This window comes from Dermacentor andersoni, chromosome 4 (assembly GCF_023375885.2).
Source record: "Dermacentor andersoni chromosome 4, qqDerAnde1_hic_scaffold, whole genome shotgun sequence".
Lineage (NCBI taxonomy): Eukaryota > Metazoa > Arthropoda > Arachnida > Ixodida > Ixodidae > Dermacentor > Dermacentor andersoni.
This window is the reverse complement of record NC_092817.1, coordinates 34,286,869-34,302,391: the sequence shown is the minus strand read 5'-3', so window position 1 is coordinate 34,302,391 and position 15,523 is coordinate 34,286,869. Positions and strand designations below refer to the sequence as shown.

The 15,523-nt window shown below is 44.5% G+C and overlaps 1 protein-coding gene across 1 annotated transcript in view; it reads right to left on the bottom strand.

The window, feature by feature from the left end:
- Positions 1-982: 982 nt before the first annotated feature.
- LOC126536904 (cell adhesion molecule Dscam1-like) overlaps positions 983-15,523 on the bottom strand; it is a 333,560-nt gene continuing 319,019 nt past the window's right edge. The window contains exons 25-28 of the mRNA XM_050183951.2: positions 12,217-12,332; positions 10,767-10,842; positions 9,576-9,652; positions 983-5,967 (exon numbers count right to left, since the gene is read on the bottom strand). Coding sequence (XP_050039908.1) covers positions 9,642-9,652; positions 10,767-10,842; positions 12,217-12,332 — 203 coding nt within the window. The 3' untranslated portion in view covers positions 983-5,967; positions 9,576-9,641. The remainder of the gene's footprint in view (positions 5,968-9,575; positions 9,653-10,766; positions 10,843-12,216; positions 12,333-15,523) is intronic.

The window sequence follows — 15,523 nt, the reverse complement described above, 5'->3', positions numbered from 1 at the left end:
AGCAAGCACGGCGGTTCCAACTGGGGCCTAGAAAGAGGTGCGGCTTTCGGCATGAGTACTACACCGACGCCACATGCCACTTGCTTTATAAGGCAATATGCCACATATGTATAGTCCAGATGGCTTATAATGTTTTGGTGTCTGCCAAGTGCTTTCTTTTTTTTTTTCGAAACCCTGTTACCAATTCTATACGTATTCAGACGCTGTGAACCGGTTCAGCTGTTCTAAATAAAGAGCTTCCTTCTTTCCTTTTTTTTTTAATATCCTTCGATTTATATATATATATATATATATATATATATATATATATATATATATATATATATATATACATCCACAGACAGAATGAGAACTTTGGCAGAGATACATAAGACTGCTTACGTGGGAGACTGCGAAAGCATTGTAGTCGCTTTGGGAAAACGTTTTCGCTTAGGTATTCGTCCGTATGTCGTCGTGTACGCTGAAAACTTGCAAATCGTTCGTTTTTGTGTTCACTAGCTTCGTCTTCTGCGGTGTGCTTCCGTGGGCGACCACCTTTCACCTGTGCCGCTGAGGCAGACGCTTCGAAGTGCATCCCAGTAGACGAAGCACCGATAATATCCAAAAAGCAAGCGCGAGAGGCAGCGGCGTGAAGTGTGCAATGACTCACGCACCGTAACCCTGGAGCCACCGTCGCGTCGGAGAAGTGCGTTCGTCTCCCACCCCGGAGGTCCAGGTTCGATAGCCACCCAGACCGAAATGTACAAAATTTTCTTTTCTGTTCCATTAATTGACTTTGGTTACAGAAACCTGCCTGACAAATTTGACGTCACTCCGAGAATTTTTGACGTGTTTTTACTCGTTATGCCATCGGCCATTTTTGGTGCCATCTTTCGGTCACGCCGTCGCCGACAACGCCGGATTTTCCTGTAATGGGGCATATAATGCTTTCGCATTAAACAAATTGCAGCAAAGTGTGAAGCATAAAGAAACAGGGTTAATATTCGGATAAAAAATTAGTTTATTGACAGAACGTTCGAGCAGTTTCCTATACACGCCATACGCCACAAACAACGTATCGAGGTTTTTCTCTCTGCAGGGGTTATCTCTAGCACCCATTTTCAAGATCGCCACCAAACAGAACCGGCGCCCGTCGTCAGGCATATATGTACATCGTGGTGTGCAGGTGATCTGTTTCATGTGTCAAAGGAACAATGCTGGTGACAGATATGAAACCGTAATCACGTGACAGTAGCTGAACGCTTGCAGAAACAATGTAACGTCGAAACTACCACTCGGCATTTTCTCATGCGATCTCGCCGGAAGAAAACGCCAGAAAAAAAAGTCGATGCCGTGAAACTGACATCACTGGAGGCGCACAGTGATGAAATGTGCTAACGCACTTATCGGACGCACATAAAACAGCATAGAAACGAGATAAAACAAGAAAACCTTCATTTAAGCATTTCTTTCATGAGTCAGTAGGCAAACGTTTCCAGAGAAAAAGTTTGTGCACGTTCTTAAGCTTAAATGAAAATGGCATACATTAGGTTCTTTTTCAACAATCTTCGGTGAACATTTTATTGAGGAAAGTATTGTGCAATCATATTATACTCAATTACTACTCAATGTTGCCCAACTTGACCTGCATGCAGGTATCTTAACCAAATTCTGGCGCTTTGCTAGAAATATGAGAGGTAGTTAGGTGTCCGGGGTAAGTATTTATACCATTGAGAGCATTACTGGAGCGCACATTGATTGTTCACGGTGTCATTTATGTGTTATATTTACGTTTTATATATGTTAATTAGGTCTCTCAGGATCATGCATTTATATGCAGTTTCTGTGCGCTAATCACGCTGATGTATCTCCTATGTGTTAAAAGCCTTTTCTATTGCACGCCGACTGCTCTCCCAAACTTGTGAGGAAAGGCAGGGCGCGTCAAGCCAACACCACCTAGATAGCGCAAGGCCTGTTCACTCCTATCCATGACGTCATGCTACCAGGCCCGACTGCCACAGAATCTAATGGGGATGCTCCCGAGTAAGCAACAGTGACTTTGACGTCGCCGCTTTCGTCACGCCAGCCTTGGCAATGGAAATTTCGGGCCAAGTAGCATGACGTCGTGGAGCGTAGTGAACAGGCCTTGTGCTATCTAGGTGGTGTTCCTGCTTTCCGCTTCACAACATGTTGCGCGCGTGCGCGAGCTCACCGCGTCCTTGCCCCTCCCTCTCCCTCTCTCTAGCTCATCTTCGCAGTCCTTCTTTCCTGTACCCCAGAGCAGGGTAGCCAACCAGACGCATTTGTGGTTAACATTCCTGCCTTTTCTCTTTCTTTCCTCCTCCTCCTCCTCCTCCTCCTCCTCCTCCTTCATGGGTGTACTTGTTTGTGAGAAGTAAATCAAACAAAATAAAATCAACGCAAACAAAAATACAGCGCTTGTAAAGCGCGAGAAACCATACTTTGTTTAGAGTTTCTTCTCCCTTTTCCTTTTGTCAGCTGTTTTTCGTATAATAATGACAATAATACCTTGAATATAAGAAAATAATGTTTCTTACATGCGGAGCGACAGAATAATATATTTGTGTTACGACGTGTCAAGATGTCAGAAAGGTGACCTTATCACTTCTGCAATTTTAGCTTCGTCTTTTCTTTCTGCTGTCATTCGCTTGTGAATATAAAGCTTGTTTTATTACAGACATAATGCGTCATGCTCCTTTTACGTAATAAAATCTTCGTATTTTATTTGACTCGTTTGCAAGGCTTTGTTATTAAAGACATATATTGTTACGTGGGCTGCCAACAGTTGCACTAATCATAAATAAAAACACGTCAAATTGCATGCGACAGACTAGATCTGTAGAAGATTGAAGACATTATGAAGTAACACTCTACAAGGAAGAATTTTAAATCTCGGGCAACGAGGCACAATGCCACTGATCAATTGCTCATTAGTTGTTACTGCGTACCACGTAACAAATCTGAGGTGTGATAAAAAGGCAGGATAAATGTGATACTGATCCAAAACCACATCGCTTAGTGACGCATGTTCGCTAGTAAGAAGTTGCAATGGGGAGAAAAATTATAGTTGTCTGTTAATATCATCACTGCATTTCTTAAGAAATGTTTCATCCCGCGCTGTGGACTGTTTACTGCAGCTTGGCCAGCGCATGTGTAAAAAGAGTAGCGTGACGTGAATGTGATGCACGTAGCTGGCTTGCCGGTATCGTTCAAAACACATATAATTTGCCTTTAGAGGAACCAACTGTTTTTTTGTTTTGTTACATTTATTTGCGTGCAGTGCCTATACTAACGGCAGAAATGCACATGAAAAGACAATGAACATTGTTTTCGAAGTGATTTTTCGGGTTCAGTGATATCTCAAAATCTCAGGTACAGGTAATCTCGGGTTCATAAAACGACAGACAGCTGAGCTAATTGGTAAGGATTCATTATGCAAAATAGAGGTGAGGCTAGTTGAAGATAGTCGGCGTTCATGTTCTCCACTTCTCTACTCTTGTGTCCTGTTTGCATGCCTCTTTTTTGCATAATGAATCTCGAGTTTAATGAAGTAATAAAGTTTGATCTTCTTTATACCGACGAATATAAAAACATCTGCGTGTCAAGCAGAACGAGCATTTTTGCAAATTGTTATATCGGGAATATTCGCCCTCCCACCAGTAAGTATTTAAGTAAGTAAGTAAGTAAGTAAGAAAACAAGTACTTCTCAGCGAACTCAGCGAAAAGGTGCCGACTTCGATTCTAGGCAGGCATCACAAATACCAAGCAGCGCAAGCCCAAATTGTACCAGGCCTCACGACAGCAATTAATAAAATAATCACAATTATTCCCAATCCCTGTTAACTGAATGAATGTTCTATTATTGCCGGAGGCCGGCAAGCTAACATGTCTGATGAAGCACTGATGTCTATCGCGACGTGTCTACCAGATATACCACGCTTGTCTTGCTTTAGTTTTTTTTTCTGTCTTTAGTGCCACGCTAAGTTAAAGCTCGCACCCGAAGACTACATTTTGACCAATAAACTGAAAAAAAAAATGCTTTTAGTCGACACCCAAAAGGAATTTAAGGTTTCTTCTCACGTTCTGCAGTATGGTTTACTCTCTCTCACACACACACGCAAAACGAAATGCGCAATAGCAAAACGCAAAGTCACATGAGCTCAAGCCACCTCTGAGTGCGACATATCTTTAGCATGTCCGTAAACTTTTTTCGCGGAGTGCAGGGTAACCGGAGATACGTGCGGCAGTAGCAACTCTAGTAGCGACATCATGGGACGCTTCGTTCAACCACAAGGCAATGAAAATGTTTTTGTGTTACACGAGTGTTCTCGTCGAAGGAAATGAAGAAGGAAGGACTCCGTGTTAAGGATAACGTTGCTGACGACTCCTTACAGCAGCACTTAAGCAGAATACGATTGGTCGCTGGAATGAAGCTGTTTTCTCTGGTTATACTCTGTGCCACAAGATGCCGCTACTAACTCGCCTGTTCCCGCGTACCCAGTATCTCCCAGTATTCTGTTTATGGACAAGCATGGAGGAAGAAAATAAACCAGCATAGTGCATTACGTCACGCTGCCAACCTCCGCGAAGCCATTCGCGTTGCTTTTTAAGCTGGTAGTATTGGCCTAACACGTGACCTTTGAGACTAAGCGTATTGGCAGGAAATGTATGGTTACCGGGAGTTCTTAATCAGTGAGCACTAGTTGAGACTGCCCTGCTTTTGCTCTGCCTTCAGAGCGGGATTACTGAAACCTACTGCATGTTCCGACGTAACGGTCACGTGCTGGGCCGATAAGCATGGCTTCAATCATGTTGCGCAATGCTCTCTTTTCCATGGCGTGGGCCCTGACGATGCGATATCGTCGCCCACTTTTTTTTACGTCGCACGGGGAAACGTAGCATTTATCACAGGCTAATGAAGTTCTCGCGCTTTGGACAGAGAAATTTGCTTTCACTGACGTATACCGCAACACACAGTCTTGTGATTAGGAGAGAACGACATTCGAGATACCAAGATACAACAAAGAGAACCACGATTGTGTGTAACAGTAACAATGCTTAGGATTCTTATGTACTCCTCGAAACGGTGCCTCAGGTAAAATTTTCGGGGCTAACAACGTGCGGATAAAAAGGGAACGCATCATATCACCGTAAATAGCACAGCACTATAACGGCCCACTGCCCGCATTTCTCACGCTGGCTTTTAACACTTTAACCTGCACTCATATGTTCATATGTTTCAGAATAGAAAACCTTATGCTTAATCGCAATGTCTATATTTCCCGCATTCCTATGATTTCGCCGTTCCGAAGACTCTCTGTACAAAAAAAAAAAGAAAAAGAATTAGAAAAAGGCAATGTAAAGTTTTATGGGAATGTATAAGGGCCACTTTCAGTAGGCAGTTTTTTTTTTCTAATAATAGGGCCTCGTATGTAGTTGATGTTTTTCATAAGCAGCACGAAATCAGCAATGACTAACGAGTAACTTAAACATCTTGCCTTGTAGCACTGGTATTATTATCAGACATAGATAATTATAAACTTAGCGCACAACAGTGGCCCTGAGCAGTGATGATGCCCCGAAAAAAAAAAAAGAAAAACGACAACAATGCAAGTAATCAATGCGATGAGAATCTCGAAAGCGATAATATCAGACAGACAGTCAGCCTGACGGCATGCGTTACGCATCACATATCAAATTACAGTATACCACATCGCTCTGGTCCGTCCGAGCCAGCGGAAGCACTCCAGATAATGCAATACCACTAAAGTTGATGGAGACACATGGAATGCGCTGTCCTTTGTACCGTGACGCGGAAGAGGTTTTGTCAGCAACACAGACGTCGGCATGGCTCCTCGAGAAAGCGAGGCGTCCATAGGGTGGCTTGCTGAATACGACATGACGAGGAAGTCGCCTGTCTTCTTCACATCGTCGGGAATAGCATTGGTCGGGTGTTGACGACTCGATCTGGCCAGAAGAAAAGAAAAAAGGAACGTTTGTATAAAGCTTATTTACAACTATTTGAAGCAGATATTCAAAATGAAGAAGGGGGCCGAAAGATGTAGTAGCACAGTGTGGTATAGAAAGAGAGAGAGATAGAGGAAAAAGCATGGAGGTTAACCAGAGGCGAGTCTCCGGTTTGCTAGCCTGCACTGGGGTGGGAGATATAGGGGTTGTAACGACGACAGAGATCAAAAGGAGAAAAAGAAAGGAACAGGAAAATGAAGAAAAAGAAAGAAAACAGCTGAGAAGGCGTTCCAATCACAGGCGTTCACACAGGCTGGTTGATCTGAAGAAGCGCAGTAGCGCTTGCACGGCCTTCTGATGCGATGTTCAGTCGCGTCGATGTTTCAAACTTCTTTCTTCCGACCGAGGCTGGTCGGTTGAGCATGACGGAAAGCGATTGTCTCTGCACACTGTACTGCGGGCACTGGCAAAGAACATGACGAATTGTTTCCGCGTCGCTGCAGTTGCCACATACTACGGTTTCGGCCATCCCTATGCGGAACACGTAGGCATTGGTAAACGCGACGCCCAACCGTATCCTACACAAAAGCGTCGCGCCTCTTCGGGGTAGTCTTGGTGGAATTCGGACGCTTAAGGTTGGATTCAGAGTGTATAAAAAACGGGCGTGCATAAAATGTGGTTCATTCCACTCTGATGTAGCGCTTTGGCACGCAGGTAGACGGATCATCCTTGCAGCATCTGTCCTAGCCAACGGGATCGATATGCGGTTGTCTTCTACACGAGCAGAACGAGCAGCTTGATCGGCACGTTGATTACCGATGATATCACAGTGACTCGGTAGCCAGTGAAAAATTATTTTATGTCTTTTCCCAGTGAGGTGGTGTGTGGCCTCTGTGATTTCAAATAAGAAGTATTCATGCGGACCCTCGCCGTAAGGCTGACAATAAATACTGTAATGCCGTCTTCGACTCGCAGAAAGTCAGTCATTTGTGTGCTGGCTCGTAATTAATAAACTGTAGTGCGAATCAATCGCGCTGCTAGTTCTGCTGTCGTCAACGCTGTCAAGTGAGATGTTTTGAAGTTTATAGTGGTGGCTTTTGCTGGAATGGCAACAGCTGCGGTAGAGCTCTTCTGCTGGACGGAGCCGTCGGTGTATATGTCGGTGTAATACCGGTACTTCTCATTTAGTAGGAGTAAGGTAAGCTGTTGAAGAGCCGGCGATGACATATCTGCTCTTCCGGAAGCCAGATATTGTCAGGTTGATGTTTGGTGACAGTGTGGTATAAAAGTTAGAAACAGGGATAAGGTGGCTCAGAAAAGCTGGTTAAGCTTTCGATAGGAAAAAAAAAACAAGATGTAATGATATGCTGGAGATGTTAGCCTGGCTGATAGGAGGACCTATACCGGTCAAAGGCCGCCTTGATATCCTCGACAGGTTAGGTTTAACAGGTTAGTAGGGTGACATTACGTGCGATCGTTGTCGATAGCGGCTGTTTGTAAAGGAAGAGACTCAAAAGAAGCAGAGCATCGTTCACTTAACGTCTCTAAGCGTGGTTTCTTAGACGAGGGTACAAGAGTGGGAGAGTGGGAAGGTGGCAGGGGAAGAGAGAGAAAAAAAAAAGACAGGCTTGTGGAGTTGCTGAGCGAATGAGAGGTCAGGTAGCCGAACAGAACAGAACTGAACAGAAGCCGTAGTTGTCGTTTGTGGTTTTACAAGGGCCGGTCATCCGGTGAACGCGCGACTAGCAAAAAAGACATGAGTTAAAAGAGTTACTTGAGTAGCGGAACAGTAGTGTGTCGGGTATTTTTTTTTTTTTTTAAGGTAATAAAATGGTGACATGGAGTCTGGGGGCAGTGGAGGGGGGTTGTTGGAAGCGATCGGCTTGGTCCTTCAAGTGGCATTAGCCTCAGTAGTTCGGTGTAGGCGTTGTCGTGGCGTCATACAGAAATGGCGCGACCGAGTGGTGGAGGCACCGAAAAAAAAATACAACATTGTAACGTGTCGGGAGTGGTCTAAAAAGGCAAGAAAAGGAAATAGGAAGAAGAAACAGGAGGGTAACAGCAGAAGGGGAAACGGGATGTTGCAGATTCATATCGGAAAAGGACTCGTACGGCTGACGTATGCGTAGGAAAGAGTAAGAAAATGTTAAATTGAGTAGTAGGGGAGAGGCAGCGAAGATCTTTAAACGTATACGAATAGGTGAGCTTGATAATCTAGGTTAGCTCGTAGCATAACATGTTTTGTGCCTTTGCTAATGATACGAGAATTTCAGGTTTAGGCCACAGCATTTAGCTATTCTAAGTTGCCACATGCCGAATTGATTCCCTTCGGGTGTACGCATTTAAACTTGTGTACGAGGTATGATTCCGTACATTTCCTCTCGCGCCGTAAACGGAAATTTGTTTGTAGTATGAAGTGCCTTGTTTCATGGTATATATGGCTGTGTTCATTGTAGTAGCTGGCTGCTGCTTTACGTAAATTCTATTCTGTATCTGCGCGGTGGCCGTTGAGGGTTGTATGAATTTGTTGTCCAGTCTCACTTATGTTTTGTATGTTACAAGTGGCACACTCTAGGCAGTAGACTACGTTGCTTGACGTACAGGTGAAACTCGAAGTTACCATGCGAAGGTAATTCGATGCTGCACTTTTTACTACAGTAGTAGGTTGCGTATGCCTGCATGTAGAGCACCTTGGGTTGTCACAGGGTCTGGGTGTTGCCTTCGGCTTTGTCCATAATTTGGCATGCACAAGAATGTCGTTGAAAATAGTGAGCAAACTCTTATTAAGCTTATGGTTCTTTAATAATACCTTTCCGGACCCGCCCACAGTCTTCTTTAGACCACCACCGACAGGTTTCAAAGTCCCAGAAGTCAGCACATAATTTTTTCGGCGCATCCACCACACAGAATCGGGACACTTACATGTACACCGCCGCGACGACGCCTACATCGAACTACTGGGGCTAACCTTCCTTGAAAGAACAAGCCGCTCCCTTCCAACCATCCCCCGTACCCTGCCATCCCCAGACTCCATGTCGCCATCTTAATACCACAAAAAAATTACCCGGCGCAGCGCCTGGGGTAATACTCAAATCCTTTCAACTCATGCTCTTTTGTTGCACAAGCACTGACCGGCTCACCGACTCTTCTAAAGCCATAAACGCACGCCGCCCCCTACACCTACAGTTTATGTTCAGTTCTCTGAAGGCTTCTCAGCCTCTCGCTTTCCCAATAACCTCTTCTTTTCTTTCGTTCTCCTCCTGTCGCCTACCCACTCTCCCGCTTTGTCCCCTCGTCTTAGAAACCATGTCTAGAAACGTCAAACGAGAGCGCTCATTTTCTTTTCAGTCTCTTCCTTTACAACCAGCCGCCGCCGACCGCCGCGGACCTGACATAACGTACACTGATGAAAATGAGAAACCCGAATAAAAGCACTCACTTCAGACAACAACTCCAGTTCTTGTTATCACAAAATAAACACAAGCCTACATGTTCGTCACCGCTGATAACGACATTGTTGATGGTGACAATGTCATATTACGATGACAGCATAATAATGACAATGTCATCACGTGACAATGCGGCAACTATTGTTGAATGTTCCTTACCGTCGCCTCACCCTTCTTGGTTTACACCAAGCATTGCACCACCCCGTTGCTTGAGGTGTCCCATTGTCAAGATACCTCTGCATAGCATAAACACCACATAATGATTTCACCGATTAAGCAATTCTAAAAAAATGTTCACTAATGTCTGGTGGTCAGCGTATATAGGTAAGAAGCAGCCTACTGATATACCCAAAAGTTAAAGCTTTCTTGCTTGAGTGAATATTTCCCCTAATCATTTTCTCCGTTGCGTTTAAAGTCATTTGCATGGTTTAAAAAGGTTCTCTGTCGATAGTTATGACATGCAAGAAATTGATGAAAACAGTATTGACCCTTATTTTGGCATGTTCTCGCCACTTTAGCTGCATTTTAATACCCCTAAATATCACTCGACGTTACAAACATGAGTGCTGGGCAGGCGGCTTGCGTCTAATGGGCTTTGTAGCGTCCTAGAAAGTACAGCTTCATAGCACTGCTCTAAGTATTGCGTTAGCGTCCAGAACTAGGCTTATTTCTTTATTCTTTCTCTTTAAGTTTTCCGTCCCCACACTCATGTGTCTAACCACACAGTGTCGTTTTGAATAAACTTAGAGAACTAGCTTACGAAATACCCAAATTTCACGCACTGCGGAAGTCAGCTTTGGCTGCAGGACCAGATGCAGTCAGATGCCTTTGTAGCCAACTAGTATCAGCAAATTTTCGGGAGTGCACAGGTGGATTTGATGTGCCTCACAGAGCGTATGGAGACTCGGGTACCCGATTCGTACCGTCGCAACGCCAATCGGTTCGTACGGGATTGTGCATCATGTCATTTCAATGTGCCAGAAAGCTTATGTGTTCAGTTTTGTTCCACTGCTGGTACAAGAGAAGCTTCACGATCTCACAATGCAGATTCCTGCAGAAACTCAGACTGACCCAACTGTTTTTACTTGAAACACACCAGCCACCAGGATAGGAGTTATCTCAGGAATCAAAAGGGTTCGAACTATGGCCTGGTTATATGATCCCAAGTGCGGGCTTACTACCTCTTTGAATAAAGAAGGCCTTAGGTACTACAAAGACAAAACATCTAAGCAATACAAGATGTCTCATTTTATCATTTCTTTAGTGTACATGTTTCAAGGGTAGGCCGTTATCTTATCCACCTTTAAATGCAGGACGTGTTGCATCTTGACTTTGCGAAATTGTTCATACCTTGACAGTAACCCGCTATATGAGACCTAGGTGGGCTGCGCTTGATTGTTGCGTAGGGGGCACCCTCGCACCGTGCCTGAAAAAGAAGAGAAACAATTAAAATTGAGCTTTGTAAAGTACGATGCAACGATTCGTGCTTTCTTGGTTTTGTGTCTCGAATAAGAAAGGAAACAGTTTCTCAATCTCTAGCTTTCTGCTGAAAAGTTACTCGTGAATAGGTTATACTTGATCACGCACAAAGAATGACTAAGCAAGAACAAAATGAAAACATTCCTTGTCTTCATCTGACGCTTACGGCTTTCTTAACAGGACAAAAGAAAATTAAATTATGGGGCTTTACGTGCCAAAACCTCTTTCTGATTATGAGGCCCGCCGTAGTGGGGGACTCCGAAAATTTCGACCACCTGGGGTTGTTTAACGCGCAAATAAATCTAAGTACACGGATGTTTTCGCATTTCGCCCCCATCGATATGCGGCCGCCGTGGCCAGGATTCAATCTCGCGACCTCTTAATAGGACACTGAAGTGCATTATTGATACCTCGTACATCTTAACACATTTAACTGGTCATGCTACTCGTCATAAACACTCCCTAGCAGTAACGCCGTTAACGCCGCATAACAACTACTTCAAGTACTCTTATTTTGCAAGAACAATAGTTGATTGGAATAAGCTTCCCGATGAAGCCTTTACACTAAATTATCTATACCGTTTTCAGGTGCACGTGCATTCTTGACTCCATGTTTAATTCAAGTATCGGCAAGACTGCTTTTAATGCGTGTGTGTATGAGTGAACTTGTATGTTTCCACCCTGCTAAGGTCTTGTAAAGATTCCAGTACCCATAAATAAACAAATAATTAAATAAATAAATAAATAAGTTCAGGCTTGTTTTGCTTGTACAAAATGTCCACGAGAGCTAGAGCAACCGACTTTGGTATCAATCCTCGTAAACTTATTTATACATAATCGCGACCCTTGCAACCCTTGCTTCAATACTTTAGCAACAAGTCACTCTTCCGACAGGACAAAGAGCGGTTCACACAATGCATTCTGGCTATATTTATTAGACGCGATGGAGCCTCGCGCGTCACAACAAACTGGTAAAACGCGCCCGACTGTAGTCCCTTTCTGACCTCCTATCCTTCTTTTGTGCTGAACGACAAAGAAGCCCGCGTTTAGTCTATGTTTGGAACGCTTTGCGCAAAGGGCGCACCGGTGTCTCCAGCATTCGAATGCACCCCGATACCTTCTTCGCAGCAGCGCATTGCGCGTCGCAAACGAGACAATGGCCGCCAGCGCGGCGCGGCGGCCGCCTATTCGCCTTAGGGGCATTCATCGGCAGAACGTAATTGCATCACACTGCAGGCTGGCCGGCGCCTCCCGGATAACGCCGACCGTCATCCGAGTTTTGAAAGCGAGCCGTCGTTATGCAAATGTGCGCTATACTCACCCGGTATGCTATCGCCACTGCGGCAGCGCAGTCGGCGTCCGCCAGTAGCCGCTGCTGCTGGGCCTGCAGCGCGGCGTAAGGCTCGGCATATTCGTGGCCGTCCTCCCCTCGGCGCCCTGCGAGGAGACAGAAAGTCATGGAGCTGCATTCAGGAGCTGCTCGAACGTAGGTCGAAAGACGTCGGAAATGTGTGCGCGCGTGTGTGTGTGTGTTATGTCTGTATGCAGACTAATGTCTATACTCATGCCGCTTAAGCGGCAGGGGCCGTCGCATTTAAATGGTGATGTTCTTCACTTAAGAGAGTTTATTAGAATATCATCTACTTGTGGGGGGTCGAAGCATAACTGGGAAGGTGGTGGGTCGGCGTTAAAAACGATCTTGCTCTGTAATGGCTATCGTACGGAAACACGTTTCGACGTACTACTCTTGCAGGCGCAACGTGTGGCGCAATATGACAGGTTAAAACAGTAATCGCGGCATGCAGCATTGAACCGCATTGGAAGTGCAGGTAGGACCAGGAGCTGGTGGCGTCCTCGCTAATTTTGATAGAGAGGCCGACACCTGCTCAGCGAAAGTGTGACCAAACTGTGTGAAAAGCTTTGATAAAAACGAAGGAAGGAGAGCCTTGACGCCCAGATTTTAGGACGTGAGATGCACCGAATATGCAAACTGGAGGAGGCCGTGGCCCAAGCGCTTTTTGTTTGCAACAAGCAACGAGGAATTAGTTCGGCGTGGAGAGAGCAGGAAATGGAACGTAAAACAGAAAATCGACATATCAGACCCTCTTGACGAACGTGAAAATTGCAAAGCCAGCGAAAATAGCTTTTCCACCGAAGCGCACGATCAAAGTGCGTGCCGCTAAAAGAAGAAGAAAAGCTGGAAATGGACTGCAAGCTCGTAGTTGCAGAGACATGCTTCGACAACAGCACAGTTTTTGCAATCAGCAGCAGTGTGCGCTCTTAGAAGTTTTCATGCGCATGCTACGTGTGCGACGGTGTCGACAATATTAGGTGGCTCTGCAGTCGACAACATGCCTCTATTGTAACGACTGTTTGTTTATGATCAACGATTTGTGAATGCTGTATTGAAGTTATGAAAATACATACTCCCACAGCTTCTCTTCTCGCTGATTATATATGGTGCACTAAAGAAGCGACTCTTCCAAGAGTCTTTGTAAATATTGTGTATCGAAATTTAGCAAATACTTGCGGCAGTCGTCTGGTCGTAGAACTACTTTTGACATTTGCCGTTTGCGTTTATACTTCGAGACGTTTACACAACCACGCGGAAATTGGAAAGCTTATTGAAGGGCAGTGTGACCTCTGCTGCACACACATGGGTGAGTGACTGACAAAAACCACGACCTATCTAAACCAAGTTTACCAGGCGGAATTTGCCAGAAACGCACTTAAAGATAATGTAATCGAAGCCCTGAACTGAGGGCTTCCACTTTGCTTTTTGTTTTGCAAATATAAAGTTTTATTTTTCTTTTATCTCTGTGTGTCTCAAGCATGACTTCGAAAAATAAACTCGAGAAAGCCACGGCTACTAAAGTGGCAGCTATCATTCATTTCCTATTGAAACGGTGATAAGCACGATGGGCATCGCTGAATTTGTATTCACTAGCTGAAATTGTTTCCACAGTTGCAACTGATAGAGCAACATATTCTTGGTTTGTAGCGCGAAGTGGCACAGGCTTCGCGCTACAAACGAAGAATATGTAACCGTGCAAACACGCCCAAATGTGCATCCTTTTGATAGAGCTAGGAAGGCACAAATTTCGCGCCAAGTTATTTGTGCCAGCTACCGGTACAACTACACCATACCGAGAAAGTGAATACTAATATAACGGTTAGTATTCTAGACATCGCGGTTACTAAAAAACTAAAAAGTGAACTAAGAACCACGATTTCTTATTTTCTCTTGAGAAAATTCGTTGGTGACGTCACGTCTTCGTCCTCGATATTTTCCTACAAGTATGAACATAATCGTTGTATCTTTAAGAACGCGTAGAACTTGTCACTGCGCTAACTGCTTCAAAATGTTCAATAAAATGTTTGTTTATTAAGGAATAGTACTTTTACACAGTGACCGCCGACCACATGAAGAAGATAGAAGAGGCAGCGACGAAAGAGCGAAAGAGATTGATGAAAGCTGTCTCAGGCTTGACACTAATGAAGGTTGCTGCCTGTCCTCAGGCGCCTATAGAGAAGCTTGCCAGTCAGCCCTAAAGTAAGAACACCGCTCCCTGTTTGTCGCTGAAAAATATCGGGGTCGGAAATTCTGTAGACTCCCAGACGGCGTTCGGGAAATATATTACCTTCTGGAACAAACGTGAAAAAAAATAGCGTGAAAAAAATAAAACCATTCCTATTGGATCCGGCTCGGCGAGGATGCGAAGCGGAACACTGTACAATCAAGCAGCAAAATACAGCGAAAAAAAAAAACCTCTCTTGCGAACTCAGATTAACGTGGTTGTTTGAAATTACCACAACATATGAACTGGCGATTGAGCCTTGCTCTATTTTACTTAAGCATGTCACTTGAGCGTGTACCATCAGCACAAATTAAAATGCGAAGAGAAATAATGGTGATCACAACGGCTTTTGCACGTAATTACATAGGAGGGCGACTAGATCACTCAGTAGTCAATTTTTGAGCGTGGCATTGTGCAAATTGTACATTCTGGCGCCTGATGTCAAAACAGCGTTGCAAGTGCAAGTGAACTTAGAAAACAATAGCGCGTATGAGTCCGCTTGGACCTGTTCGCGCTTCAATCTATGCTGATGAGTGCATGCAGCCAAATCTTTACATTAGGCGCAGAACGTTAAGTGCGAAGTCGGAGAGGAAAGCGAAGAAAGTTTGGTGGTAAATCAAACGAGAAGGCATTTTGACTACGCGTTTGCTAGTTCTTTCGCAGCATCGCTCATTAACTTCTCCACGGCAATTATCACGATTCCTTGAAATACCGGAGCTGAGCTCCAAATGCAAACGGCATTAATAGACGCGTAAAGTCCGACTTTGGCTTCATGTCCAGCCATCCAAAAGTAACACGTGGAAATGACACCATGTATTATTTAAAAACAGCGATCTGCAGGCTACTTTTCAAAGGATGCTGAACACTCCAAGAAACTCAAGCATTGACGCGCACAAACTGGAGTCGTCCTGTCTGCAATAACACCTTTTCAAACTCTACAATAACATGCCAGACATTTTTCCCCTTAGACAAAACACGGACAGCACAAAACTGCACGAGTATAGTAATGTTCTTTTACACCACACGTCGGCTACAGTTTTTCAAGGAAGC